The sequence below is a fragment of the Microtus pennsylvanicus genome, chromosome 12, assembly GCF_037038515.1.
Source record: "Microtus pennsylvanicus isolate mMicPen1 chromosome 12, mMicPen1.hap1, whole genome shotgun sequence".
Lineage (NCBI taxonomy): Eukaryota > Metazoa > Chordata > Mammalia > Rodentia > Cricetidae > Microtus > Microtus pennsylvanicus.
This window is the reverse complement of record NC_134590.1, coordinates 75902843-75929473: the sequence shown is the minus strand read 5'-3', so window position 1 is coordinate 75929473 and position 26631 is coordinate 75902843. Positions and strand designations below refer to the sequence as shown.

The following is a 26631-nucleotide window of genomic DNA, read 5'->3' as shown; positions in this document are numbered from 1 at the left end:
GAGAATGTCAAGAATGTTATGAAATTATACACATTGCTTATAGAATGGCAGAGTCCAGCCCTTTACCTAAAAAAAAAAATCAAAGGTATTCATGGCCTTCAAGCTTCAATTTCGAACCTTAAATTCCTACACAGATGGTGTTCTGAATTTATACTGAAAGGAAATACAATAATCTCTCTGGAAGACTATCTGGATGTGTTTTTTTCTCAAACCATAACTATTCTATTTTGTAAGAGGGACTGTATTAATTGTTATATCTTTCTTTGCCAGAGAAAGATTAATTTAAAATGGGTCTAAACAACATTAATAAAGTCAAAAATAACAACAGAATATTTAAAACTATGATTAATGAGTGACGATTGAACACCTATCTTCTTTAGTATGGGGTTTGCAGTCATTTGCATATTCTATTCAGCCAACAATCACATTTTAAATTTTAATTAGTAGACATTAAAATATAATTAGCAGCAAATAACAGAATGACAAAGCTAAAAAATTCTTGAAGAACAAAGGAAGCAGCGTTATTTAGTCTGAGTGTGATATGCTCTTCCAGGAACCTGAGGAGTCAAAATATCTTCTCCAGTTTTCCCACTTGGCCTCATTCTTTTTCTGAGACAGAATATTGATAACATGAGGAGATCTGTCAAAACCAGGATGTGCATTCTTCGGACTCGAGATCCCCAAACCTCAATAAACACACATATAAAAGAACGCAGCAAATTCCAACATGGTACACACTCAACAAAATTAATTCATTTATCAGAGACATATACAATTTAAATATGCATTTTCCAGGAGGAAGCAGAGGACAACAGAGACAAACCGTAGCTATCAAACCAGTGGAACAGAGAAACACACTACAGAATTCACACAATACGTGAGTTGTAAAAGAAAAATAATGCTTTAGGAAAAGAAGCTCGTGGCCTAATATATGCTCATGGATATATTTGCATATAGAATGAAGAAAGTCAGCTTGCATGAGGGTCGTATCTATCTACCTTGAAGTCATATCACACATACTAGAAGCAATTTACAGAATTTGCCAGGTTTGCATATACAGAAATTGCAAAATGAATTAAAATACATTGAAATATAACACACTCAATATGTATGAATATAAACCTCCCAGGATTGACTAGGATTGGCCGTAATTGGCACTTGCTATCACAGAACAAGAACGGCAATCAAGGAAAAGAAGGGAAACTCCAAGAAAAATTCCACGGGGGAAAAAGAAGTTGTTGTTTTTTTTTCCGAAAAAAAATTGCTCTGATTCTTCCTTATGTAAAATAAAGTTGCATGTTGTTGATCCGCAGTGTCCAGCATTTTGTTTTTTTGTTTCCCCAGCTGGGGTGCTGCTTGAAGATAGTTTGCATGTCTTAGGCTTGCTATCTTTGTTTGTTTCATTCGGATTAGGTGTCCCTTAGTAGGAAATTGGTGGAATCCATGGAAATATCTACTATACTGATGACTTTCAGGCCAACTCCTGAGCAGTTAGTGAAATGTAGATTTTATTTGTTGAAAGAAAACAAAACAAAACAAAAAAACCAGATCTTGTTCTTAGAAAATGTCCTATCGCTTCACATTAATTCTCTTCAAATAAAAGATCAGCGACTTCCCAAAGAAAATACTATCAATAAAGCGTGTAATAGCCTCTTCACTTATGCTTCCGGAAGCTGATGTTCCTTGTGTAGGTAACTAGAGTACAGGGGTGCAGAATGGTGCTTGGAGTTTAGGGTCAACTTTGCTGTCCGCTCCGTAGATTTTACAGGCGATTTGCTCTTTGCTTTAAGAAGAGAAAGTGATATTGGAAAAAAGTCAGCACTTTAGATTAAAGCAAAGCACCCTTCACAAAGCCACAAACAAGAAGCAGGACAGAAAGTCCATGGCTTGTAGCTATCCTCGCACCTGCGGAAGAAGTTATAAGATATTCGCTCATCTTGAAGATTTCCAATGCTCCTTATTAGGCTGTTTTAAACACATACACATATATATTTAATTAGCTCGCCAGCTTGGCTCTGGTGCTCATGAATGTCTTGGCATGCACTGCAAACAACAACACATACAAAACATTTCAGTCCCACGAAGCTGGTGGTGTCTGATTTTAAACAATGCCATCCCACAGCGGGGAACTCAGAGAGCAAACGCACTCAAACACGTTTTCCTTAAGAAACGGCACGAGAATCACTTCTTGTGATCGTTTGGTTGTTCCCACCCGTGTCCCTGAGAGCACATTCCCTATTTCACTAGTGTGTTAGTGTAAAAGTGCAGGAGAAATCCAAAGCTTAAAGGCACCATGCTGCTCGGTGCTGAGGACTCTGTTGGAGGCTACTGCCTCGTGGGGATTGACCTTTCTCAAGCTTTTAACTCTCAAATGTGGGGGAGAGCTAGCAATGCCAAGAACTGAAGGAGCTCTGCAACTAATTGTATGTGGTGGCCAGGGGATGAAACTGCAGTCATAATTCTTTCTTTATTATCCAATCAGCTTCTAGCTTTAATGACATAATAGCAATAGTAAAAACCAAAAACACGATGAGAGACAAAAGCACTCTTCTTCCTTCATTTAGTTGGGGAATGATTAAAGGAATTGAAAAGGAAAAAGGGTGAGAATTCAAATTTTTCAACATTTCAGCTCAACCAGGTTGGCTCCCTTAATCACAGGAATAGAAAGTGATGCCCTCAAACAGCTGCTGTGCAATAGGCATGTGAGACTTTGGAATGGCTTGTGGAAAGGCCAACATGGCTGCTTTTTTGTCAGCTTTGGTGTTGACCCTGATTTGCTTTTCTGGGAGGTGGCCTGTGCATGTTGCATGGTACTTTCTTCCATCAACCTAAGGACTGGAGACTTACTAAGTGTCCTGTATTCAGCTTGTGTGAAAATGTTACTCTCAGTCCCTTGGGGCTCTAAATACAGAGAACATGCCAATCAAACATGCATTCAAATCCTGTTTGTAACTAAGCATGTATTCCTGTGAGATTTTGAAGCAAGATTCTTTGACAGAAAGAAGAAGACAAATTACTACCCAGTTCTCTAAATCGCTGATTGCACTTGATTTGACACAAATATATATGCTACCCAGAGAAGTTTTAAAATGATGAAAGTGGAAAAATCTTGGGAAAAGGGTTCACTCTAGGAGTTATTTTGTGATGCAGCAGTTTTCTTTCCAGGGTGAATGTTAAAAGTTGGATTCTAACTGAAATTTTGTTTCTTGGAACTCCTTTCTCAGATCTACCCTTTTCAGAACAGGCCTGGCCTATCATCTCTCTCACACATTAAGGAAGGAACAGCTGTTTCATTTTGACTCAGCATTTTCTGTGATATGTCTAGCATGTGCAAGTTAAAGCATCATTTACATGAATATTTTAATGGGAAATCAAGCCAGTCTGACATGGTTGAAAATATTTGAAAGTCGTCGGAGATTTGAATTGCCTTCAGAGGCACAATCCACCATTGGAACACAGAACTTCCTTTTTTTCCAGGTTGGAAGCTTTCATCCTCTCTAGTTGCATGCATTCGCCAGCACATATCTAATTAAATGAATTTATTTCTGCCAGGACAATCATAAGGATTGTTCTATGTGGTAAATCCCACATTCTGTTTCATCACATCACAGAGTTGTTTCATTTTATTTCTGGATTTTCATTTGTGTCCTGAGTGAGGAGAGATGGACTGCTCTTTTTGCAGCCTCGAAGACAGTGGAATTTGGGACCCTAAAATGCTATAGTCTGTCTTATGTAATTGTACCAAATTAGCAACAATGGCATTTTATGAAGATTTATACTAATTCAGAAAACAATATTGTCAGCCAACATACTCTTATCTATTACATATAAATATCAGAAGCTATTTTCTTCGTCAAGAACAAACCAGCAATTTCCCAGGCGCTCCCCCCGCATCCAGAAACATTTCACTTCTGGGAAACGGTAAACCAAGACTGCAGTCAGAAGTCTTGAGTTCCCACTTCTGCTGCCATTCACCTCTGAGATTTCAAGTGACACACTTATTGATTCTAGTTTTCTAAAATGAGCCTAACTGTGCATGTATTATAATTTTTTAGCTTTTTCTATTAGTAAGGCCTGATCTGCCTTAGAATAGATTCACCTCCTTTGTTCCATTAGTTTCTTTTCCTCTCTTCTCCGGTCAACCATGCAACCCACTACTTGCCCGAAAGAATTATACATTTCAGCAACCATTGCCCTCAGACCTGCTGTCCACAGCATCTTTTGTCTCCAGAAGATGGGACTCTCTTTAGCCTTTGAACTTTCATGTATTTCGGTTATGCTTCCCTTGTTTCTTCACAGAGTTTACATTGTTTGCAATTACTTATCTTTATGCATTATCTCACTGACCACATTTACAATTCATTAAAATTTTTAAGCAATTGTTAAGCAGTTCATAAAAAAAAGCCTTTAGGGGTTTTGAACTTGCTTCTAACATAGACTATGCTGAGAAAAAGAGATTTGTTATTATCTAACTACTGGAAAAAATGTGCAGGTAGTATGTCTAGCTGAGCAAGGTCAGATCTGATAGGGTTTTCTTCCAGGTTCAGAATACACCTAGTTTTGTCACTTGGCTTGTAGTTAGCCAATAATGACATCTGCCCCCACCCCTCATTGCCTAAAGATGTTCATAGAGCACTTTTGGGTGTGAAGTCAGTAGAGATATTTTCTCCACTGTAAGTGGAAAAGAAGTATTCAAGCAGTCGTAAAAGCCCGTGTAATACAGAAGTCTTCTATTCTCGTCCCCTATGAGTTCTCACGGTTTTGGCATTGTCCACAGACAAAGACAAACCCACAATTCTCAAGTGTGAGAAATGAATCTGACCAAGGAGCAATGCATGAGAGAGACTCAACAATTCTGTCATCATCATCGTCATCATCATCATCATCATCATGATCGCTACATAATATCATAGAATTTCTGCATGTTTATTTTTAGTAAAAATAAAAATAATCCAAGCTCAGTAACCAAGACTTGGCAAACTCCGTCAGTTGAGTCATAAATGGTATGTGTTCCACAGGCTGCTAACATCATCTGTCCCCACATCTATGCTATGTCCCAGGTCGTCAACAAGAATCACATTCCTAAAGAGGTTTGGCCTCCATCCATCTCTCATGCCTTAGAAGCAGTTAAATTGTTTCCTTTTTCTTGCCCCTTGCCATTCTCCCCTGCCAGATGGGAGAATTCAGCTCCCCCATTAGTATTTATTTGTATTGCACATCCAGCTCTGTTTGTGATCTCCAAAGTAGCTAAGATGTATGGGGAACTACTATGTATACATACAACAAACAGTTAAAGACACAGTCTCATTCCTCAGACCAATCCCAGATGCATAATGCACAGATTAAGAAAACAATACTCAGAGACAGGAAAGTTGCTCACTCTGAGTTATACAGAAAACAGATTAAGGCAAAGGCATAGGTGTGAAACCCCAGTGCAGTTCCAGCAAAGAGCCCTGACATGCTCCTGCCTGAACCCTGGGGCGGTGAAACTGCTTCCATATCCTCGCTTGTGTGAGGTCATCACTTGAAGAGTATGCTTGGGAGATAAACCATCTCACAGAAATTTTACTTTCCTCTAGCTATGAACTGATAAATGCCAGAGATGGAAAATATCAATAGGTCCTAAGTAAACTTTAGCTAGCTCAATATATATCAGATAGCATATGAGACAATGTTTTGAACTTTTCAATTCATAAACTTTTAAGGTTTACATTTTCCTCCAAGTTTCTTATGTTCTTCAGTGCGCTGTCATTTCACCATCATTCTGACATCCCCTTAGCTAAGAACATTTTCCAAGACTTTGCTTTAAGACCAAGAAAGGGCAGGTTGAGTGTTGAACATGTCATTATTAGTAGGCTACAGTAGAAAGAATAGGAAAACTCATGACTTAGAAAAAATATCACCAGCTATGAGTATAATATAAACAAGTGGGAAGTGAAAAGAAGAATCTCCAAATTGAACACACGCAAATTTTATTTAAATATCCACTTTCTATTGACTTTGAATAGTCTATGCATTACTTTCTTATGCACATATTACTTTTACTTGCTGTAGGAACAAGAAGCACCCCTGCTGAGCGCGTCTGTTGGACACGCTATGTGTGATGTCTGAGAGCCTCCTCTTCTTTTTCTCCCTGACCACCTAATATCATCAAAGGGAGGGAACAAGAAAAGAGAAGAAAGAAATTCTCTCCCTGTGTGACTCCACTAGTGAGAATGTAGAATATTAATTTGGCAAGAATGAATATTAGAGATGCTCATCGCACGATCAGAACTCCTCTAAGATAAATGCAACAATAGCCTGGTTCTTTGTTGTCTGTGAAGTCCCTGTTTCTATGTCCTTTAAGCCCCATAGCAGATGGACCTCTTTGACATGCTTTTCTTTATTACAGATGTCAGGTTTAAGAAGTGAAAATGACTGGAAGAAAATTTGAGCTAACTTTTGATGGAAATTTTATTCAGTTTAGTTTGTGATAAGTCACTACTAAGAGGAAAGATCAAATAATAGTGTGACTTTTATCCTAGAATATGTAGGAGAATGCCTTTCTATTAGAAATTCTAAGGATCCAGGGACAATTTCTTTTAGAATTCCAGCTTTTTAAAAGAAGTTAGCATCATTTTGACTTAATACATAAACTGCTAACTTTGTTGTGCCCTGGCATGCTGGTAGTAGCAGCTTTTCTTGCTTTTCTCTGGTCAGAAAATTATGGCCCTTTGTTAGAGTGCTTTGTATTGAGGACCAGGGAGAAAGTATACCTGCCCCTCCATTCCAGGTATAAATTAACAAGCCATTTGGATACTACCTTAGTCACCATGGAATGACCTTTACAAAAAAATCAGTCTCTTCAGCGTTTTCAGATATCTACTGTCTAACAATGACTGGGACAGTAAGAGGAATGTTGCTTCCCTCCAACTAAGATCACAGTCCATCTTTTCTAATGTTTACGATCTATTCACTGTGTGTGCGCAGATGTGGGTGCCGAGGAGACTGTGTGGGCACATGCCTGTGGAGGCCAGAGGTTGACACTGGGCACATTCCTCCATCACTTTCCACCTTTTATAGTGAGCCCAGAGCTCACCGGTTCATCTAACCTAAAGAGCCAGCTTGTCCTAACTTTCCCCTGTTTCTAATTACAATGTGTTGGGGTTATAAGAAGCTATCACACCCTGTCTACCATTTATACGGATACTGATACGTGTTTGTACCGGGAAGCACTTTTATCCACTGAGCCAATTCCCCAGTCCTGAAGTCTGTGCTTTATGCTTGCACAGAAGTACTCTAATTTCTGAGCAAACTCCCAGCCTGCTGTCATAGGGCATCTTAACTGAGCACATTTTCATGGTGATGTCCCCACCAAGGTCACATTGATCTTGCCAATCATCTTGTAAGCATGACATGACAGATTATGGCAGGACAAGCTAATATTTCTTGGGCACTTCTTTTTACCTCTGGCTATGGTCCTGTGAGGTTGCCATAGCATTTTATTGAGAGGATTTTTGATATTTGTTCAGGTTTCCTCAGCTGCTAGTCAGTTCACTGAGTTCTAATTCAGGTTATATTAACTTTAGAACTCAGATGCTGCCAGCTCATGCATCCCATTATCTAATATGGTAATTCCATGTATCTGGAAACACTAAACTTTCCCAATTCTGACTGCTAAAAATAGAGGGGAATATGGGTGGCTTTGACAAAATGGAATCAAAAAGAATAAGACTTGGTAAATAACCAGAAGATTACAAAGAAGGAAGCTTGAATATTTCATTTTAATAACAATTCTAATTCATAAATAAGAATCACATATAATTAATACTCTTTCCTGGCATATGAATAAATATTGTTAATGTGCTTAAAATTATCTACTCATAGGATTTATGTTTTCCGTATGTGTGCTTTTATTATTAGTTAGTAAACTGTTTTTTTTTATTTTAAATTCTCTGAATTGTACTTTTAGGAACTTCCCATTTAACTTTTTCATTTGGCAGTTGAATAGAGGTAACTGAAATTATGGGCTATAAAATTGTGAATAAGAGGAGCTGTTGTATAATGTGAAGTTAGCTATCAATTCAGATTCTGTGAATAGTCACATTCTTCACATGTAGTTTTCCTACACTGATAAAATTGAATAGTTCCAAATTTAATGGAGCGATTCTATAGATGCACTCAAAGTGAGGAACATACTAGAGACAATGGCAGGACAATTGGCATTGGAATGTGATGACCTGAGCTATGCACATGCTTCACCTACCAGGAGCAGCAAGAACATGGACCCTGAGTTAGAAAGCCAATACAAGATGTACCACAGCTAGAATGGTTGAATGCTAAGTGTAGCAGTTCAGAGAAATGCACTTTAATGATGTCTGCCTTGAAAAAGTAGACATTGATGTGAATATTTAGGTACTTATTCATTAACTGGTGAAATATAGAATGTCTTATCCTTTTTCTGTATTCTTTAGACCTAAATCCTGAAGGCCATCAAGGTAAATTCCTTACCAGATAAAGAAAACACCTCATATCTTTAAAAAAAGACAACTGAGGAATTCAGAATGAAGAAGTAAAAGGAGAGAAACAGCTGTCAAGACACAACTTCAAATTTCATAAATAAAATGCATGTCTTCTTAAATAAATTGAAATGATATCACCATAATTTGGGAAATGCTAATTTCACACAACTTAAAATTTAATTTTTGCTGTTCAGCAATTTATGATTTTGAGATGGCAACTATTGGAGCCGCCAGTGCCAACAATACAAAGAAACCATCAGTCTCATTACCTTCACAATTCACTTTTTCAACATATAGCAAAGGGGAAAGATTTTGTGCATTTTTTCAGGTTAGTGCAAATGATTTACCATTTTATGAATGTAACTGTTTTAACATTTTCTGAATTAAGATGTTTTATAAGGTATTTGTAAAGCAGAGATTTGGATAATCTTTTTAGCTGTCACTATTAGATATTCTAATGTGAATATTTTTTAAAAATGCTCCTTATCAAGACATGTAAATCAAAGGATCAACACATCTTGGTACCAGAGAATGTACATCTAACGTCCTAGATAGAACTTGTCACTTGAAATACTGGTGAGACTTCTATCATTAAGCATGGAATGAAGGGTGGGTGGTCCAAGTGCTGTTTTCCAGTTGTCTCTGGCCATTACTACACAAGAGGTCTGAAGTTGTTTTTCTTGAATACTAACCAATTTATATAAAAATCTATGCATCTTGTTAACAGTAATGTATCTATGGTTTTCATTGCAGAAAAATATAAATATTAATCATAAGCATTCATTTTATCCTAGTTATTTCAGCGAAACAGTGCTAGGGACTACCATAGCATTAAAAGCACCAAGGCATAATTTGTAGCTTCAAATCTTGTATAATACTTTAGATCAATGTTTTTCAACCGTCCTAATGCTGCAACTCTTTAATATGGTTTCCTCATGGTATGGTGATCCTCATCTGTAAAATTATTTTTTTTGTTATTTTATAACTATAATTTTGCTATTGTTATGAATCAGAATATAAATATCTGTGTTTTCTGATAGTCTTAGGAGACCCCTGTAAAAAGCATCCTTTGATCCCCTAGAAATGTTGTGAACTGCTATTTTAGATGTTTTCAAATGGAATTTTCAGATTATGTAAGCATTTTAAAAGTATATTTAGTGGTTGTAATTCTATTGATTGCTCCCTTATGCAGCGTTTGTTCACATTAATTATTTAAAGGCTAGAAATGACAGTTTTACCTTGAACCAACATGAATTTATTAAATCTAAAAGTGAAATATTTTTCAAGCTACCAGTGCAACTTCCACATATTTGTCTGTAAGGTATCTAAATTATGCAAGAAATATCAGACATATGAGTATACCCTGCCACAGCTTTGCACACACCTTTACATAGAGACATTCAAGAGTATCTAATGACTACATTATTTAATCTTCACTAAAACGTTATTGACTTTGAAGATAACGTTGCTTCCTTTAATTTCATTTCCTGTCTTCATTTTTCTCAAGAGTTCCATAGTTGTCTGCCTAATGGAACCTGGAACTGGAAATCCTGGCTGTACAATTTGCTTTGAGCCAAACAAGGCTACTGTGAAGCAGTCAGGTTAAACACTCATGTCTCGTGTTTATAAATCTTTCTGTGCATGGATTCTTTTGATATTCCCAGTAATCACACATCACCCACCATCTTACTATTTCCTTAAATTGTGAGGCTGAACCATGTCACGGAGAGGGCATAGGACTGCATATTTATTTATGGATATTATGCATACTTGACTTCTGAATTCATCAGGCTCAAGTCATTTTGCTTATAAACGATGACATAATAGTCAAATTATCTATTTGGTGTCCAGAAAGTATGGATATATATATATATATATATATATATATATATATATATATATATATATGTAAAATACAACATGGATGTAATATTCCTAATTTTATCCTATGAGCAATGTCTCACTATAAAACTTTCATAACAGTTCTTCATTATAAACACGTATATCCATGCACTAATTTTAAATTCGTCATGAACTCCACAGTCACATTTCCTTCACTTGTTGTACTGTCATGAGATGCCTCCTTTTATTTTGAACCATACACATTTTAAATACTAAATTGTTTTTTTCTTATCGCAAACTATCAAGCTATTGTATTATCAGTATAAATACAAAGTCAAATGTCAACATCTTGACATCCTGATGTGCATTTTCATGTATCATTTTTATTAGTTTTCTATGAACATAGATAAGATAGATTTAAAGTTGTACATATTATGTGTTTTCACTTAAGGGTTCCTATACTGTAGTTTCTCATGTTGTAGTGGATATTAAATATTCCTATTGCCATTAAATGTTCTTTGAAATATGGTTTTAGGAGCTGTATAATATTTAAAATATGCTCTACGACATTCATAGTTGACTTTTTTGGTTTTAGTCACTGTGTATTTTGCGTCATTTGAAAATCTGTCATGAATATGACTGGTAAGAAGTGCACATATGATTCACCACTGATCTAGACATTTCTTTCCACAAGTACAATTAGAGATCATGGATATAAGCCCCATGTTTGACCGTTCCTGTTAAGTCAAACTGTCCTTGGGAAGGGATGTTCCATCGCAGTGCAGAGCGCTGGGACATCCAATTCACTGTGACCGTGAGACTCTCGTTCTCATAAACAGTATGTGCCACAATCATATCTGTCAAATTTCAGAAAAATTACGAGGATTTTTTAACTTCATTAAACATGAATACCTGTAAGAAGTCTGTCAATTGCAGTGCTGAGTCTAACCAGCCAAATGCACAGCATGTTCATTTATTCAGCCCTAAATTATCTCAATAAATTGCTCTATTCACATTTATGCTACCTATTATTATTTATTATACTTTTCAAAAATGACTCTTTTACATCTTTTCTTTGGGGGTACTACTGAGGATTCTGCATTATAATCTGACTTTTTCCTCCTTGGCTACTGTATTTTGATAAAAGATTGAATTAAATTTGAACATTAATCTAGTTTTTAATACGCATCACTCAATGATACCCTGCTGTATGTGTCTCATATTCACAGCATATTTCACTATTAACATGCTTCTTTCTGTCCCTAAGAGTTATACAAAAATATTACCTTGCAAATTGACACAAATTTTCATTAATTTTTCAAGTGTTTAAGTTACTTATAGTAAAATATTTTCATCCGCAAATTATTTCAAAGCCTCAGATCTCTGATTTGATATTCCTACTTGTGGTTTTATTTTCATTTGGAAATAGATCCTAAATTGTGGTAAAATGTTTTTTTTTGCTTCTTTTATCTTCTCCTTAATTTTTGTTTCTAACTTACATTGTTTCACACAAATTTAAGTTTTACTATCTTGGTTTTCTCTATTCCTATTTGTGTTTCTTTGATTTCTTCTTAAAGGTGCCTATTTGATACAGTCTTTCAGGAAAGATGAAGATGGTAGGGATTTTGACCTCACCCACAGGCTAGGTTTATTTGTTAAATGTTTATGATTCATGATTTCACTCAAGGCTGAGAAATGACCAGGGAGATGAGCGTTTCCATCTCAGTTTTTATAAACAAGAAGAGCTTTTCTAAACTTCAGAGAGATTCTCTGGGCAGACCATTGACAATGAGAAGCTGGTAGAGTGTGAATCTAGCAACCAATCTCTATTCACCCAGGATCATGAGGTAGACTTTCATTATTGACTTTTGTTTTTCTTTGCTATTAAAGTGTTTGAAAATATCTTCATTTCTGTACTTTTAATCTGTATCTCTAATCATCTAAATTCTTTCACAGGCTGATTTGAAAACTTGAATTGGATTTAAGAAACAGAAGGTCTATATACCTACAGTCTTAAAATCCTTGCTACTTATTCAGGTCTTTTTCTTCAAGTTCTTTGGAAATTTGTTTCACTTTAAAATAAGGATCTAATTACCATCTTGGGCAAAATAGCTGCTGGTCGATATGATGCAATTCTATAGACAGAAACCTACTATTTATTAATTGAATTGCAGCAGAAGGGGAAGAAAGCTTGAGAATGACAAATGACAAGACATGAAGATAGACTTCCCTCCTTACCGTAGCACATCCCCTGCCTCTGAAGGAATGTATCTGCCTCATAGACCCAGACATTTACACCCTTTCTCTCAATCTCCAGTTTCTCTTTCTCTGTTTTAATTACCTAAGGTCAACTATTCTCCAAAAATTGATGTTTGACTTATGTACCTGGGAAGACTGCTTAGTGGTCAAGAGTACTGATTGCCCTTTCAGGGTTTGATTTAGAAAACCCAGAAAGCATTCACAAGCATCTGAAACTCCAGTCCCTGGGCACTGTATTCATGTGCTACACAGATATGCAAACACTCAAAACAGCCATATATGTAAAATAAAAATAAAGAAAAATTATTAAAAATATTTGTCTTGACTTTTTAGAAAGGGAGACCACATTGCCATGGCTATTTTAAAGTCGCTCTAACTTTGTGATTATTTTTGGTAATCTCTTCCTATGTTTTATTTACAAATTAAACTGTGTTATCAGTAGGTACACAAAGGAAGAGAATAGCATCTATAGGGTTCAGGTTACCTCAAGTTTCATGAGTCCTTGAAGATTAGGATGGACAAGTATGCTCTCATTACTTTTTTGCTGGTAATAAAACACAGCTACATGCAGTGAAAGTCATGCTTGCACTGTAATTGGTTATGATTTATTAAGAAATCATTAAGTATCAAGCCTTTAATGTATAATTCTCAGAAGTCTGACGACTGTGCCATAATTCCCTTTCAGAGAACGAGGAAAGAGAATCATAGAACTATACGTGTTTGATCATGGCCTGATCTTCTTTCCTGTTGTACATTATTCCTCTGCTAACATCAGAGGCACGGCATCAGCCCCTAGGCCTTCTCATCTGAGATATACACTAGCTGCCTATTAGCTTACTCTTCATGGCAGCAGTATTTCTTGGAGAAGTAGTGCTGCTTTTCATTTCTCTTTTAGGCTATGTGTTCCTTTGACCTATAGGGTGAGTTATTTCCAGCACCTTTCTAACCTTCTGGTTATCTATGCAGAAGATGCTCACATTGCAACAGCTGCTTCTTGAAGTTCCAAGACCTATCAAATACATCATTTAAAGCACAGCCCAGAGTATTGAGTCTTCTCTGTTAAAGATGACCTAATAATCACAAGTGAGCCTTCACTGTGATCTGAAAAGCCTATCCAGGCCGGAGGTACTAAGTTTTAGTTAGCAAAATGTGCTAATGGTTTCTGGAGAAGTTAACCAGTATAGACGTCTCATCTACATAATTCCTATTCTGACAGGTCTAGAAGATTCTTTGGCCTGTAGTATCCAAATTGTTGCCTCTCATCTGTTTTTCTCCTTTTTCGTTGACAGCCCATTTATCTGGCAGCCATTTTGTTGATGGAATAGCAATGAACAAATTAACCTACCCTAAATATTGACATAACATCTGGACTGTGCGATGGTTCTGTACCTCAGTGTGGAACAGCACTTACTCATGCGTTCCTCTTCATGAAGGGCCTCAAGTTTTTATCCCACCTTCTCGTTTACTCTGAAATTCTGATTTAAGGATGTTTGAACTTGGCCACACTTGGAGAGCTCCCGTATTTATCAGCAGCAGAGGAGCTCCAGAGAGCCCTGGGTTTCTGGCAGCTGTTAGCAACAGCTGACTCTCAGCTCTAAGGATAATATCATGGTGGGCACACAAAAATCATGTTTCAGAGTTCAGAGAAACTACATTCCCACTGAGTGACTAGAGGCTGCATGTGTAGCAACAAGACTAACAGCATACCTAACCACTGCCGGCTGTCTTCCCACTCCCAGCTGTTCAACCCAGGAGCGAAGAAAAGAGCTTTGCAAGTCCTTGCCAACACTAGAAAAATACAGTAGCCAAAGCAAAGGCTCTAGAGCATCTTGAGGTACCACCCGAACACTGATAGAGTTATAATTCTTTTGTTGTTTCGAAGGACTTTTGAAAACTAGTGGTTCTTATAGTCTACAAACGTAAAGGTGTTCCTTTCTGAATCCATCCTCAGAGGGCATAAGTGAGTAGGGGCTGGGTGGGCTCTTGCATAGGGAGGGTGCAGGATGCACTTGAAGTTTACATCATTTGGAACATTGTGGTATAAATATTCACTTCTAGGCATGTTGAATCCTCTTAAATTCTTGCAGTAGCTACTATCTGTTGCCAAGTTACAGCAGTGTGACATCTGTCCTAGTTGGCCTGAATCTGAGATTTACAGAGCTGAAAGAGGCATGTTTTGTGACATAAGGTACACCAGCGGTTTCACAGCAAGTATGACCACACTGATGAAGGAGACCTGACTGGGGAAACAATAGATTTTATCTCCTGATTAGGGAGCAGGAGAGAGTAGCATAAAGGGATGTGTAAGAACTCACAATCAAAGAAAGACCCACACAGAGGGGAAAAAAAAAACATTTCCAGGGTTATAGAGGCAAGAGGCATGGAAACACTCAGGAAATACTAAGCATGAAGAGTAAGGGCCAGGTTTTTGACAGAAGAAACGGGAAATGAGACTATAAAAGATAGTGGTTGGCACTTTAGAAATAATTCTTATTTTTTGTAGAAATGATGGTTTTTAGAAATAAAATATGGACTGTTGTGATACATTCATTATGTTGGAATTGAAATACAAAAGCTGTTAAGAGATTTAGGATAAAGGAAGCACGAAAGACATGTTCAGAATAAAATCAGTGTTTGTGGAATAGAAAAAATGCAATTTTCAAGGGACATCTTTGGAAGAAAATTAATAAGACAAAATGGCTAATTGAGTTGGCAAGTAATAGAGGGAGCAATAAGATATTTCCAAAGCTTTTACAGGAGCTATCATTATGATGATACTATTGGATGTTTGGGAACAAGAGGAAGGGCATTTCTTTTTAGTGAATAAGCTTAGATAACAACAGATAGCTCTGAACATCTGAGTTCTAGTTCTAGTGGCCTATGTGGGAAAGTACTACTGTGAAAGAAAATCCCCTATACCCAGTCTTGAAAAAAATGACAGTTAATTATTATCTCCTAGTGATCTGTATGATACCTGGGCTGAACTGGGCACTGTTATCAAGAGATGGAATTGGGGCTGAGGTTAGATGATGACTTGGGATGATAAATGTTCAAGATGACTTCCTCATTGTCATTGGCCTTCAAGAGGTAAGGACATAGGCTGTGAGTCCTTATAAGACCTGGGATTGGAATAGTATAGCTTCCCCAATCTTTATTAGTTATATGATCCCAGGCCAACTCAAACTCCAGGTAAAGAAACACAGACTCTACTTCTCAGCACTGGGGTATCAATAAACGTGTCTCTAGCTTATATTTGCCACAAGACTTTGAGGACTCACATTCAGAGATGTTTAGGAGACAATTATGAATACTAGTCTGGGTTCTCCTGAAAGTAATCGGAAAGAGAAATGTGACTGGAGATTAGCAGTCAAAACCACAGGGATAAAGTCAAGAAGTTATAAATGATAAAAGGATAGCATTATGAAAGAAACTGATACAAGGGAGAAAATAAAGCAGAGAAGCAAGGGACAGGGAACAGTCTCTGAATGTAGGAGAGGTCAAAATGTCAGAAATGGGTGGAAACCAGTGCTGCCTAGATATTGGAAAGGATGACTTACACAGGAATGCTCAGTAGACATCATAACTTCTCAGGACACATCAGCAGCAGCAGTAACAAAGCAAAACTCCATGGGACTGAGGTCAGAAAAGGAGGACAGAGCATAATACTGCCCTTCTGGGAGGAACTGGGATAGGCTGGGCAAATACAGCTCTGCCAAGTGAGAACACAGAGGCAGGGAATGGATTCCTGTTTGTTTTATTTGCCTGTTGGTTAGGTGGCTTGGAATGATCAGTGGAAGAGCAGAAAACAGGAGGAAGGAGATACGTGGACTTGGTTAGTGTAGGACAAATCTAGCTTCTGAAAGATTGGGGGTGAGAAATGGAGGAGACGGGGAGCAGAAGCAAAGCAAGGTTGGTGCATTTGATATGGAGAGGGAGGAGGGAACTAGAATAGTCTTCAACTTTCTGGAGCATGGAGTTAAGGCATTCTACCCTGACAGTGGTCCTGGATTTCCCATTCTGGTCCACTCACACTCTTCTCTGAGAAGTCTCTTGATTGTCTCTGCTGTGAAGATGTAAACCCAACCCCTGTTACTGAACCCCTTCTCTAAGGGAGACTTTGTTGATTCAGACAGGAAGAAAGAGGACGGCTTCCTTTTCAGAACATCTGTAGAACATTTCTTTAACTTCTAACTCCATGCTTTGACTGTCTTATGTATTACATTTGATGGTATTTCTTTTTCTTTCCAAGCTTTGTGTACAATAAAAATAAAACATAGCTGAACAAAACTATGATGGGTTTGATATGAACTTCTGTCTTGTGTACACAGAACTGGAGGACCCTAAAGACCTTAAGATAAGAAATCTGTTTGCATTATATTTTCTTTATTACTTCATTTCTAATTGTTGATTATAAAATAAAAATAAAATTTAAATAATGTTAAATATTAGGGATTTATAATTATTTATCATTTATAGCATAATTTATAAAGAGAAAGAAAGTAGTTGCCAGAAAGAAAGGATAGCATATAGTCATTGGCTTTGAGGAAATTTTTGAGGAAAAAGAAAAACAGGACTAGTGAGACTAAATTATTATCAAACCCACATTTGGTTGTATATGAAATGTTACAGATTATCTTTCCCCTCTTACTATTCATGTTGATTTTGCTTTAGAGTTAAATTAATTTTTAAGACAATTTGAAGATTTTATGTAAAGTTATTTTCAGATAATATGTTTCCTTCATAAAGATATAGAAATTATTTGACAGAAAAATTGTATGAATTTAGAGTTGAGTTTGTGAATCTGGCCAATTAAGCCAAAGAATGTAATAAAAATAAAGGGCCAAATAAATTAGTTTATTATAGCACAGGAAAATATGACACTGCCATATATAGTAGGCTTGTTTCTATCAGTGGATAAAATATGAAAAACTAGCAAAGCCCTTTGCTACTCAGAACAAGATTTTAACCTTTATGTCTTCACCATAAATATTGTACACTATATAGAATCAACAAGTATCCCTTTTTATGGCAAACTGACCAAACCTTGGAGAGGGAGGAATTGTGCCTTCATTTTTGTGTTCCTGAGTTTGCTATGCCTTGAAGAGATGAGAGATAAATAAGTGAATGAAAAAAATGAAAAATTGAAATACGTTTTATAATCAACTGGATTATGGGTATCACATGTATAGTGTATATAATTTATAATTATCACCCCAATTACTGTACTCTAAGAAATGATCTTAAAAGCATGAAACTTGCACAGCATACTAGAGTGACTAGGAAACCTCAGCTGCTGAAGGGGCTGTTAGAGACTGTGATAGAAGTACATGAAAGATTTTCCAATATCGTCTGGCAGAAAAAGAAATATTGAATGTATATATGTTCATCTTTGCTATAATCAGGAAGGGGCGGTGCAGTAAAGCTGTTAGTAAATTGAGGTTCTCCGGAGACAACATCCTTCTCTCTAACGTTTAGGAAAAACAGTTTTATACATAAGGAGAAGGCTGGTGGGAAGTTGCAAAATTTAGTTTCCATCACAGCTCAAAGAGACATAGCAAAATAATGCAGATATTTTTTAAAAAGTATATTAGTTGGTATCATAAGGTGAGTACAATATCTTAGAAACAGAATGCTTCATTCTCTTTAGTCATTTAAATGTTCTAATTGCTTCGTTTGACTTTACCTCGGAGCTGGATTTATGGTGCCTAGCTTGGAATATTCTTATGCATGCTACTAATTTCTCTTTCAGGGTTTAGAGTTCTCACTAATTATGCTGTAAATTGACTGCTGAGGACACTCTGTGATTCTATAGGTAGTGTCCAGCCTCTTAGTATTATAATGTTAAAGAAGATGAAAGGGTCACAACCCCAAGAGGCATTAAATCTGTAAAATAATAGTTAAAACTTGTGACTGATATTTAGGCATTTTTGTACTCCAACATACAATAACAAACATTACCAGCTCTTCCGACTTTGTTCCTGAATTTGGAAAACAAAGGAGATCACAAAGAGAAAAAGTGATACAAAGCCACAAAAGCTGGACTTCCGAAACGCTCAGTCACCACTTAGCAGACTGCTGTGTTACCAAGACTAAAACATAACAGGAAGCCTCATCAGAATTTAAACAACAGGACTGCACAGGACCCTAGCTGGGCATCCTGCAGAATCTACTCAAACACATCTATTCAAACAAAAAGCATAAAGAGGAAATGCGTGTGGGCATACATTATTTTAGTAGTTATTATTGATTATTTGACTTTTTTCTATGATGCTGGAGATTGAATTCTGGGTTTTATACAAAGTAATCAAGTAGTAAACAGCTGTGCTATATAAACCCTAGACCTGACACATCTATTTTTCAAGCATTTTGTTAACAAGCAGGGATTTAGAGGTGTGCGTTGGCTATTGCCAACGACTTTCTGATGGGCCCGGGAGGCCGCTGCTCTCTCTCTTTAACTGGTATCAGTCACCCTGCACTGCTACAGACTCTTACCCTTCTGCCCCACTTCAGAAAGCTGAAGCTTTTGGTGGGTATCTCCAACTTTGCTGTCTGAAAAATTACAGGTGAAAAAAAAAACAGTAAATGACCACATCAAGTGATTCCATGTATATCAGTTATGTGCTTGATCAGGAGGTTCTTCTAATCATATTTTAGGCAAAGCATTTGAGAAGATAAGACTTGGGGGGGGGCGGGTTCATGAACACAACTGCTCAACCCAGGCTGCCTTGATTCCACATCAAGGTTAGAAGTTCAGTGAGTTTCCACTGGTGGAGTTGTTATATAAATTAATGCCATTCAGAATTGCTTTAACTTGCACAGCTGATTGAGAGATGTGTGACTAAGCTCCCAAATTGGCATCTGCAGCACATCTGTAGAAGCTGCCTTATCTCTCCAACACTTCCTTCTCCCCACCTCACTTCCTGTCATTATCACCATCCATTTCATCACAGGCCTTGGAAGTTTCTCCTTCAAAATCAAAAGCCCTTGGGGAATAGTTAATGCTTAAAGCCATAGGTCACTAAATGTATGGAAGATTATCATGAGTCTTTTTCATTTCCATTTAGATTAAGTGAAAGCCTCTTAATTTGGGTCATAATTGATACATAAATCTGTAGAGAAAATGAACATGCATTTATAATGTAACCAACATTACAAGATTTATTGTTCTTATAATGTGTAAATACAGAAAGAAGGGGGAGAATAAAAGAGTCCAGCTCTCAGATCCCTGGGATATGAAACAGTGCCAGGGACTAATGGAGCAAACTCATCCTGAACGTCCAGCCTCCTGCTCTCAATGGCTCATGTCTCCTCATTTCAATCGAACTCAGTGTCCTATTTGAAATGCCGTCTAACATTAATCTGTCTATGCTATTCAACTGCCCTTTTGGTGGAAGGTTTGTGAGTGAGAAAATGAAAGGCTCAAAATGGATTTCCATACCTGATTGTGGACTTTGTTTGGGGATTTTGGCTACCGCTTGAGGGCTGGAGGTGGAGTGCGTTCGTTGGTTGGCAGAGCTGTGGATGCTGCTGGGAACCACGGATGACACATTCTTTCGAGGCTTCATGTCTTGTAGCCACATGGGCGAGGCTTCAAAGGCCTGCATTCTCCGCGCATGGCTGTTGGCATTGACTTTCAGGTAGGCCTGGGCCTTGTGTTCCTGTAGCTCCCCATAGTTGGCATCTGTCACCCTGCACTCATATAAGCCTTCATCCTTTTTCCTCACTTTGGAGATCTGAAGCTTGTGGGAGATGTCATTGCCTTGGACTTTCACTGTCTGAAAAATTGCAGGGGAAAAAGCGAAGTTTTACACTGAAGGATTTTATTTGCACTCTCTTATGCTTGCTAATGTTGGGAGTAAAGGGTCTGTATAGCACAAATCTGAAGTCTCATCCACAGACTTGACAGGTCAGAAGCTCGTCTGAGTGTCCCAGCTGTCCACACTTCCCAGATTCCCACAACAGCTCTGTTAGTTTTTCAACATGGGATTGGACTCTGCTTAGTTAATACAGCTGAATGAAACATTGAGTAATGATTTCTGGAATAGATCCCCCCCCTCCTTTTTTTTTGGTATGGCTATAAGGCAACTCCTTTAAATCCAGGGCCACAAAAAGATGTTGGTAACTTGGATAGCAATATTTTTCTTCTCAGTTGCCTATTAACGTGGCATTGCAGGGCTCAGGCTACCGAGAAATAGCATCTGAAATCAAGGCTCATTGTATATGCCCATGTCATTATACAAACTTGAGATTCTATTGATTGAACATTGATTTGATTTTCAAGACTGAAGTCAACATTATTTATTTTAGTTACTTTATCCCAGATTAATAGCAAGCTCACATGTCTAATGTATAATATTAACTATATATTATGTAATCCATGTGGCATATATATATATATATATATATATATATATATTAGTTAAATTGGTATATATCATATGTTAATCCATTATTGACAGACTGAAAGATGACATAAATCTGTCAGGTTAAAGATCTGATTAAACATCTAAACACAGAAATGAAGGGTGATAAAGAAAGATATTCTAGCTATGACCATTGTAATTATTACAAAGTAGCCTCCTCTTCATATTATCAGTAAGTCAGTCTGGACTAACAGCAAGTGTAGATTTATATCTGCTCTGGTTTCATATTTTTGTGATTTATTTGAATATTACATTTATAAATACTTTATTTGAGTTATGAATGATATACAAATTGAGTCATATTTTTATTCATTTGAAAATCCTATTGCAAGGCTTAGCTTCTGTTTTCCAAATTTTTTTCTATTAAGAATAGGTACTCCCATTACTTTGAATTATTAACATTATTAATATTGAAGTATTGCAGACCTTCATTGCTACACTTAGGTGACTGTGAAAAAGATTAAGAAAAGCAGTGCAATAATCCCATTAGCTAGCAGACTCATATCCTAGCCAATCTGTAATTATTTACATGAGTAAAACATGTAATTTTATTTATGGACTCTACATCTAGCTCAATTTTTAGGCATTTCATGAGGTAAAAAGAGACAACTGCCTCTCATCCAGAATTTATAAAATTACCTTTTCAGGCTCAATGACTTAAAAGGTTTTAAATCTAAAGTCTGTTTTCTATTAATGTTCACCTTGGGCCTTTTTGGCCATTTATAATGCATGATCCCCCTGTCCCTTGTCCCTAGGACACTCACACTTATCTTGGTCCCTTCGTTGTCCGGGTCTCTGTCGGGTAACAGCTCCACCTGTAGGACAAGAGTGCAAATGCTCATCCGAGTTCCCCAGTCCCGGGCGTCACGATACCGCAGCCGCGCAACCACCAGGAGAGATCCCAGCCTTCTGGTCTTGAAACGTTTCAGTCAAAGCAATTTAAGAGCCAAAAAGAAGCACGACCGCGGTCCCTACCGCACTCACTACTGAGGCCAGGCTGGATTGCTTCCCTCGCTCCTCCCTGAAGTTCCCCTCTCCCCTCGTTGGATTCCAAGCAGTCCCTGGGGTCTCCGTGTCTTCCCGGAATATTACTGTGGTCTTGGCTCTCCTAGAGAATCCCTAAGGTCCCTGTGTTTCCCACTGTCCAAGGGACACCCTGGAGAGTCCCTGTGGTCCCCAAGCATTCCTATGCTCACCACGGTCCCCGTTTTTCCCAAGTGTCCCTGAGGTCCCTGCGGTCTTCTTTATCCTAGCGACACCCTGGAGAATCCCTGTGGTCCCTGCAGCCCCTCAGGCTGGGCTCCCTCTGGCTGGCCCGAGGCTAGAGTCGCTGCGAGGCTAGGTTTTCTCCCGCTCAGTTCAGTCTGCCCTGTCCGCAGGCTCAGGGAAGGGTGGGGACAGGCGCAAAACCAGGCTAGGACAGGACTGTGGCAGGAAGTTTCCCCGAAAAAATTTCTGCATCTCTGCCCTCGTTGTTGACCAGTACCCAGGTTCTTTTCAACAGACTTTCTCGTTTCTGTCCTCTAGGTCTCACGTCCGAGTCCTCTTTTGCTCCGTGGGTCTCTCTTTACCACTCTTTGGGCTAGGGCGCTACTCTTTTAGCTTCTTTACGCTTTCCTTGTCTTCTTGCTTTCTCCCTTCTAGCTTGCTCCTCGCCCGCTCTACTTTCATCGCCAGTCCAGGGTCTCTCCCTGCTTCTCTGATGCCTACCCCCATGTCTCCCTCTCCCCATTTTTCTCTCCTTCTCTCCTTCCTTTCCTCCCTCCTGCCTGCCCTTTCTCCCTCCTTCTCTGCCCTCCGCCTCTGTGTGTGTGTGAATGAGAGAAAGAGAGGGGCGGGAGGAAAGAAAGAGGGGAAGAGAGGGAGAGGGAGGAGAGGAAAGAGAGAAAGAGGGGGAGAGAGGGAGAAGGAAGGAGGGGCGAGGGGGAGGGGAGGAGGAGGAAGAAGGGGAGAGGGAGAGAGAGCGAGGGAGGGAGGGAGGGAAGGAAGGAGGGAGGGAGGGAGAGAGAGACAGAGAGCTAGAAGAGGGATGACTGGATTATTCCCCTTACCCTTGATGTCGGGGGGGGGGGCGGCGGAAGGGGGACAGAAGCAAGGCTGGTGAAGGGTGCCCTGGTCTGTACCAGAGATACATTGCCAGTTTGAACAGTTCCATAGCATTGGGTATTAAGAGCTGGTTAATTCCGGTCTAAATCGGAAAAGTACCCTGCTAGTGGGACTTCGTAGGTGCTTTTAACTTACTGTAACCAGGACAAATTCAGCCTTGCTCACTCTCATAGATCAGGGAAGGCTCCCTTGGACTGCTGGGCCCTGGAGCTGGTGAGAAATGCACAGAACTAAGAAAGCAACGTGCAGGGGCTCTGTGGGCTTTACATCATGGCTACCTGAGAGCCAGCCGCCTCGGTTCCGTGCTCCAGGTCCTCTGGTCCCCGAAGGAACCACCATTGGATCTCCAGGTACACTGAAGCGGAGCCGCTTTGGAAAGCACAGGACATCTCCACATTTTGTCCCTCGGTCGCAGTCACGTTCCGCGGAAACTCGGTAAATTTTGCTGCAAGACAGAAACGCATCATTTTGGCGTATCTCTACATTACCAGCTTTGCCAATGTATCTTTCCTGGAGAACTCGACACAAGTTTTTGTTTGTTTGGCCTTTTCTTGTGGGCCTTGAAAGGTGAAAATAAAAAACGGCAATAACAACCCTTCTGACATCTCCGCAGGGCTCCCTGTCCCCCATTGCTTTGCCTCTGCGTGCCTTGTTCTTGGTATGCCTACATCACTTTGGTGTTGATCAAGTGCAGATAATGGAAAGGTTAACGAGCTTGCCAATAGCTCTCCTCTGCTAGCCAAGTTGCCCAGAGTTAGAGCCAAACATCTTTTGTCAGATTGCAGCATTACCTAAAACTTACTGAGAGATCCAGGGAGGTGCAATTTAGACCGTCTTTCCAGTCGATATACCAGAAAGCCTCTGGATTCTTAAGTTTCTAAGCCCTCTATGATTAATCGGGGTGTTCCCTGTTAGAAATGGGGGGTAAGTAAATGTCAAACCCCACATTCTTAATCTGTCAAAATAGTGGTTAGAAAATTTGTTCTGGAGCCCAAGTAGGGAAACAAGTTGCACACTACCTAAGAGGCGTATGGTTTCATCTCTGCAAGTTAACCTTCACGTTTGTTCCCTTCAAGGCATATAAATTGACATATGTCAGGGGACATAAAAGTCATACATCCATGTTTAGCTCAGGTCAAAGATGACTTGAAAGACACTATAGAGACTCTGGCTAACCCTTTGGCTAACCTTGGCACTGCCAGCTTGGAAGATTAATAGATCCGTGTGAGAGTCATGAAAATAAACCACCCCCTCCTCCTTAGGGCATTCCCTGAACATGGGATGATGTTTTTCCTGCTAACTAGATGACTGTTCTTAGCCTGTCTAAGGGGCACTTTGCAAAGAGCTGATGGCTCTCTAGAAGGAGCTTTCTATTTGTGGTTGATAGAAGGGCGCAACCACAAGGCACACATATGAAAGGAGGGTCGCTGAAAGGATGGCAGGGATGGTTTCAACCACTTTCTCTTCATTACTTAAAGACAGTGAATCTAGATGTCTCTTTTTACTATTTTATGAAATCCCCAAGGGGACAGATTATGTTTCAAGGGAATAGACACTATCAGAAGGCAGCCTATCTCTGAATAGGGTTTTCTGCTCACATCGGCCAGCAAAGTGGGGTTATTTCTGCTCACAGAAGTGATGCAGTCTCCAGGAGGCCAAAACTGTGATCTGCTCATGGTGCTGAAGCAACCACTGCAGCCTGCAAAGTCCTGAACAACTGGGCCCAGCAGGCAGCTGCTGCTTATGATGCAATTAGGACCTCCTTGTGGACTCTGGTAAATAGGCATTGGAAAGAAGTCACAGGGACCAGAGAAGGGGACTAAAGCTTTTTGCCTACAGGGAAGCCCCTTCCAACCAGCAGCTCTGCATTAGTAATGACTGTATGTGCATGAGTGATTGCTCTGTTCATGCACATGGAACACACACACACACACACACACACACACACACACACACCTGTGTATGTGCTCACCAAGGAACTCACCCCATTGCCAGTCTGGTGTCTATTAGATTTTCTTTGAAACCTGGTTAGCTTGCGATTTAATAAACTTTGAAGGAAATTTAAGGGAAGAAAAAGCCAAGCCGAACACTAGTCATACTACCTAACACTGTTGGCTTGCTTTGAGCCACTCTCAAGCCTTCTGTCCATTCTTCTAGTTGGTACAACACACACACACACACACACACACACACACACACACACACACACACAGAGAGAGAGAGCACCACATACACACTACAAGCAACGGACTTACCTTGAGAAGAAAGCCCTTGCTGTACATATAACACGGAAAAGAACACAAATCCAACAGACGCCAAAAAGATCCCCATCATGCCAAGGGAGGGAGGCACATCCGTGTAGCCAAGAGCCCCAAAACCTAAAAAGACAGGCAAGCAAGCTTGTTCACGGACTGCTTTCAGAGCCCGGGGCGCGACACTGCATGCATGCTGCCGCTCTCGGCATAGATTGGCTTGGGCACAGGGGATTGCGACTGGCGAGGGTTGGACCAAGCTGGCTGGGATCCGGAGGCTTCAGGCGCAGACCAGGGCTGCCACGCTGCGAAGTGTCTCCGCCGGCGGCTGGCTGCTTCCGCTACCTGGCAGCTCGTCCCACGTCAGCCGCTCGGCTTGCGTGCTCGCCGCCCTCCCCACGCCCAGAGAGCCCGCGGCGAGTGGAGCGGGCGCGGGGCGGCGCGGACTGGGCTCGCGCGGCGCCCAACTTTGCCTCTAATGGCTGCGATGATGCCTTTAACTCTGTGCGCGCCGGGGTTGCGCACCTGCCGGCCGGGAGGCCCTGCCAGACCACTGCGCTCCCGTCCGCTTTTATCCCCATTAGAGGGCTTGGGCTTCGCCGGAGCAGATGGCTTTGTGCAAAGAGGACAGGACAAATACAGGGTCCTGGCGTTTGCTCAGGGATAGGAGCAAGGGATCCGAAGGAAGTTGAGGCATTGTTAAAGACGGAGGAGGGATGGGATGGGTTGGGAGTGACTGCTTTGGGGCGATGAACACAGCCCTTGGAGGGAAATGCTGCTTAACCAGTTATTAACTGCTCCAACTAGAGCGATCACATGCTATTATTTCACCAGGATGTATTGTGAGCAGCTTGCAGCCCAGCAGAGGCCATTCGTTCAGGCACCGGATCACTCCAGCTGGCAAAGGGAAGGCACAAAAGTACTCAAGTCGTGTACTGAGAGAATTTTCCAGAAGGAAAAGTCTGCTGTGCAATGCGCAGCATCTTTTTTATTCTTATACCCATTGCTTGCTTTGCCTTCTTCTCACAGTATTTGGGGTGGGGGAGGGGTTTCGCAAATCATTTTACAAATCCCGCTTCTCAGAGGGTATAAATAAGGTTCTCTTTACAAGATTTATTTTTGTTTTGTTTAATTTCTTTAGCATAATAGTAATTACACAATAGTCTGTAGGATTATATGAATAAAGAATATTATTTTAAGCACCCCCCTCCCCCAAATAAAGCAGAAATCTTCAGTAAGTTTCAGAGC

At 39.6% G+C, this 26631-nt stretch overlaps 1 protein-coding gene across 4 annotated transcripts; it reads right to left on the bottom strand.

Annotated features, from left to right (window-relative positions):
• Positions 1-25831, bottom strand: Vstm2a (V-set and transmembrane domain containing 2A). 4 transcript variants are annotated; one of them, XM_075944383.1, is made up of 5 exons: positions 25387-25831; positions 23410-23576; positions 21790-21840; positions 20041-20377; positions 1-2043 (listed from the first exon to the last, which is right to left on the bottom strand). In XM_075944383.1, exons 1-5 carry the CDS (start codon positions 25463-25465, stop codon positions 1997-1999), a joined length of 681 nt encoding a protein of 226 aa, XP_075800498.1. In that variant the 5' UTR covers positions 25466-25831; the 3' UTR covers positions 1-1996. The 4 variants fall into 4 exon arrangements, with proteins under 4 accessions (XP_075800498.1, XP_075800497.1, XP_075800496.1 ...); XM_075944382.1 differs by having other exon boundaries at positions 1-1905; XM_075944381.1 differs by having other exon boundaries at positions 1-1783.
• Positions 25832-26631: the final 800 nt, after the last annotated feature.

What these genes read in the sequence shown, in the direction of transcription:
- Vstm2a (XM_075944381.1), bottom strand. Translation starts at nt 25,465, where the DNA reads ATGATGGGGATCTTTTTGGCGTCTGTTGGATTTGTGTTCTTTTCCGTG. An exon ending in CCGAGGCGGCTGGCTCTCAG is followed by an intron (nt 21,841 to 23,409) that starts GTAGCCATGATG and finishes CTTGTCCTACAG; the next exon opens with GTGGAGCTGTTACCCGACAG. An exon ending in CAAACAAAGTCCACAATCAG is followed by an intron (nt 1,784 to 20,040) that starts GTATGGAAATCC and finishes CTCTTCTTAAAG; the next exon opens with CAAAGAGCAAATCGCCTGTA.